General features: G+C 45.7%; 1 protein-coding gene across 1 annotated transcript in view; it reads right to left on the bottom strand.

Moving 5' to 3' along the window:
* The window catches only part of ZFYVE1 (zinc finger, FYVE domain containing 1), a 47,313-nt gene that overhangs the window by 22,204 nt on the left and 20,793 nt on the right, over window positions 1–4,316 (bottom strand). The window contains exon 3 of the mRNA XM_006760713.1: window positions 3,139–3,643. Coding sequence (XP_006760776.1) covers window positions 3,139–3,643 — 505 coding nt within the window. The remainder of the gene's footprint in view (window positions 1–3,138; window positions 3,644–4,316) is intronic.

Below are 4,316 nucleotides of genomic sequence, written 5' to 3'. Positions count from 1 at the left end.
AATGTTTCTCTCTCATCGATGTTTCTAACTCTCTATCCTTCTCCCTTCCTCTCTGTAAAAAACCAATAAAATATATTTTTTAAAAAATAAAAAAAATAAAAATAAAAAGTCACCTGTCTTTCATTACAAAAGTCTGACTCCATATATATATACAAAATACTTAAGCAGGCAGAACCAATCCATGATGTTAGAATTCAGCTTACCCTGTCTAGGAGGACTGAGCAGGACTTCTATGAACAGGGTGCTGGTGTGTCATGATCTCGAACTGATTTCACAGGTTTGTTCAGGTAGTGAAATTTCATCAAGTTATACACTTTTGATATGATGTGAACTTTTCTCTCTGTACATTTTTCTTCAAGAAACTCTTTTTTTAAAATCTGCTCGTTAATTGACTTGAGAGAGAGAGGAAGGGGGAGAGAGAATGAGAAACACTGATCAGGTGCCTTCCGTATGCCCCAATCTGGGATTGAACCCAAAACCTTTTAGTGTACGGGACAGGCCGGTGTGGCTCAGTTGGTTAGAGCATCATCCTGGGCCGTAAAGATCCAAAGTACCACAAAAATGCTGATTCCAGGAGGCATTCGAAATTTAGCATCTCCAACCTCCTCTCCTTACCTGACCATCAATTGCTATGAGTTTCTTCTTCCATTCTGGAACACTTAGATTTCTTGTCTTCCCACCAAACCAAAGTCCTCCACATTCTAACTCCTTAATATGGCCCCAGTCTGTCCACTTCCCTCCTACTGCCACTGCCCTGGCTCACCCCCATCACTTCCCACCTAGAACTGTGAAAACCTCCTGGCTGGTCTCCCTGCCTCTTTGAGGCATGCCTCTCCAGTTCATCCTGCAACAGGCTGCTGGAGATCTTTTGAAAACAAAGGACCATGTAACTCCTTGTTTAAAATCCTGTCATACTTAAGAACTGAGTCACAGCCATCCATGATGATTCCCAAGAATATCTCCACCATTCTTTCCCATATAATCTATGCTTCAGACACACCGAGCCTCTTCGTTTATTCACTGAGTGAACATCGGTGGACAGCCTACCATGTATCAAGCACTAGGCCAGTTTAGATATAGTGAGTAAGACAGGCAAGGTTCCTGCCTTTGTAGAGTTTCCATTCGAATGGGAAAAAATCCAAAACGAGTAAGCAAATATACAGCATGATTTCAGATAGCGAAAGGTACCCTGATGCAAATGAACAGGGGGATGCAATGAGAGTACAACCTCCAGGATGCAGGAACAACTTCACGGGACAGTCAGGGAAGGCTCCGAGGAGATGAGCTGACTCTGAAAAATCTATGACTAGCTGGGGGAAGAGCAGCATATGCAAAGGTGTCAGCAGAGAAAAGGCCGACAGGACTAGAGGAGGGAGTATACACACATGTCGTGTGTGTGCACGTACACAAACGCATGAAGAGGGAGGGCATTTAGTGGGCGAGGGGAGGGAATGAGGGAGGATAACTAGAGAAGTTCAGAGACGCAGCTAGGAGTCAGAGTGAGGACACCATAATTAGGAGTTTGGATTTTATTTTGATGTAGTACAAAGCCACTGACAGCCTGTAAGCAGGAGTATGACATGATCTAATTTATTAACTAAGCTTTTAAAACAATCGCTCTGGAGGCTGTGTGGCAATGCACTGAAGGCGGCTACAATGGAAGTCGGGAAGCTGTAGCAGAACCACCACAGTTCCCTGGGCCCAACTTCCTCCTTCAAACCACTAGGGATTTGCCCTTCCTGGAGCATCCCTCTTCCCCTCTGCTACCTAGCCAAGTCTCTAGAGTTCAAATGTCACCTCCTCTTTCCTAGATCCCATTAGAAGGTGTAGCGTGTCCCTCTTCCACACTCCCACAGCGCCAGTACCTACATCACCTACGGAACAGAACACCTGTGGTTCCTCCAACTAGACTGTGATTTATTTGAGAGTGGGAACTGTGTTCCTTTTCAGCTTGGTGCCCCAGTGCTCAGCACATTGTGCACTTAGTTAACTGAATGAATAGGTAAACGGTGGAACTGCTTTCAGGGACAATACTAATGTTCCCACCTGCATCCAATTACTGTGGTTGATAACCTCCTTCTCAGGTCATGATCTTGCTTCCTCTTTATCTAAGGAAACAGAAACCATAAGACAACACACACACACACACACACACACACACACACACACACCTCTTGTTGCAACTGTGTCCATACACTCTATCTTCTCTCCCATTGTTACAGATGAACTGTCCATGCTCCTAAGGCCAACTCTTCCACTGGGCATTAGTCCAATGTCCCTACTGTCTCCTAATCTACTTTCCAGTGAATTACTCTCGTCAGCACACAAATATCTGCAATACCTTTCATCTTAAATTTTCAAAAGGGAAAATTCCTTGAATTCCCGCATTAGCCTGCAGCTATCATTTATCTGTCTGCTAGCCTTTATATAACTCTTTGAAAGAGTTGCACATACTCACTACCTTCATTCTTCTCCTCTTATTAACTCTCAATCCCACTCTGACTACGCTTTCATACTCGCCATCCCTGGGAAACAGGTCTTATACAGACCACCAAGGGCCTCTATTTTGCCAAAGCCGTTCAACAATTCTTGATCCTCATCCTGACCATAAGCAGATTTTACGTGTGTGTGTGTGTGTTTATTAGAGCCTGTGGCCCTAATGCTGTAATGACCAAAGACCAGAGCGGGTGGGCGGGACTGTGAGCATGGGGAGGGCGCACAGGTGGGCGAGGCTGCACAATTTCACGCACTGGGCTTCTAGTATATACATATATATGTATGTACTGATTTCAGAGAGAAAGGGAGAGGGAGAGAGAGATAGAAACATCATTGATAAGAGAGAATCATTGATCAGCTGCCTCCCGCAAACCCCCTACTGGGGATCGAGCCCACAACCCAGGCATGTGCCCTTGGCCAGAATCGAACCCGGGACCCTTCAGTCCACATGCCTATGCTCTATCCACTGAGCAAAACTGGCTACGGCCATAGCAGATTTTGACATGGTTGATTCATTCGTCCTTCTGGAAACACTTCCTTATGTCTTGCCCAATCGCCACCATCAAGTTGCTATTACAGCCCAACGGCTGCCTCCTGGTACCAAGAAAGGCCAATGCGTGACACAGTACCCCATCTACTCACCAGAGCCCAGTAGCTGAGTGTGCACAGTCTCGTGGAAAATGATAACAGCAGGGCCCAGGGTGGACAAGGGCACATCCAGGCCACAGCGGGCAGTAGTAGCCTTGAGCTCCTTGGTGAAATGCTTTAGATAAGCTTCTGAGGCGTCCCCAAGGAACTTGAAGAGGTCATTGTGCAGCCGGTCTGCATGAGTTCGATAGATGACGAGGTCTGAGATGGCCAGGACCTTAAGCAGCAGCCGTGTTCTCTGGCTGATATTCACCGTAGCCCCCAGGAGCCCTTCCGTGTCTATCACTGCCACTTTGTGGACTGGGTCATATGCTGCCCACACTCCCACGGTGCAGGACTCCTGGGCAGGGGAGGTTTTGAAGACTTCACGGCCATAAAAGAAAGTGTGATTGAGGGTATGAGACTTCCCATCACCAGTATTTCCAAAAATGGAAACAACCTTCAGATGCTGATCTGGTCTGCAGTCCAATTTCCTAATAAAGTCCTCTTCATTAGACACCTTAAAAAAAAGACAATGAAATCAGGAAATGGCAAGAAGAACAAGTGCTTCCCAAAGTCAAGGTCCATGACTGACTTGTTAAAGTGGCAAGGAAACGAAGCCACAGTGTAACAGCTCCACCCAGCTCCTACCCTTAGCAAAGAGCTAACAGAACTTCTAAAGCCTCAGTCAGTATCAGAACTCAGTACTCAAAGAGAACTAAAAGTACAAAATTCCCAGAAGGCGACATAGGAACAAATTTTTATGACCTTGGTTTAGGCCATGGTTTCTTAGCTAATACAGCAAAAGCAATACAATGAAAGAAAAAATAGGTAAAATGGACTATCACAAATGAAAGCTATCATTCTGCAAAGGATATCACTAAGGCAGTGAAAAGACACCCAAAGAATGGGAGGAAATATCTGTAAACCATTTCATAGGGGACTAGTGTTCAGGGTATGTAAAGCACTCAACACGTGTCTGACTAGTGTGGCTCAGTGGTTGAGCATCAACCTATGAACCAGGAGGTCACAGTTCAATTCCCCGTCAGGGTACATGCCTGGGTTGTGGGCTCGACCCCCAGTAGGGGGCATGCAGGAGGCAGCCAATCAATGATTCTCTCTCATCATTAAAGTTTCTCTCTCTCTCTTCCTCTCTCTCTCTCTCTCTCTCTCTCTCTCTCTCCAATAAAAAT

The sequence above is a fragment of the Myotis davidii genome, unplaced genomic scaffold (assembly GCF_000327345.1).
Source record: "Myotis davidii unplaced genomic scaffold, ASM32734v1 scaffold17, whole genome shotgun sequence".
Lineage (NCBI taxonomy): Eukaryota > Metazoa > Chordata > Mammalia > Chiroptera > Vespertilionidae > Myotis > Myotis davidii.
The sequence above is the reverse complement of the archived record's forward strand: the minus strand, read 5'-3'. Positions and strand labels throughout refer to the sequence as shown.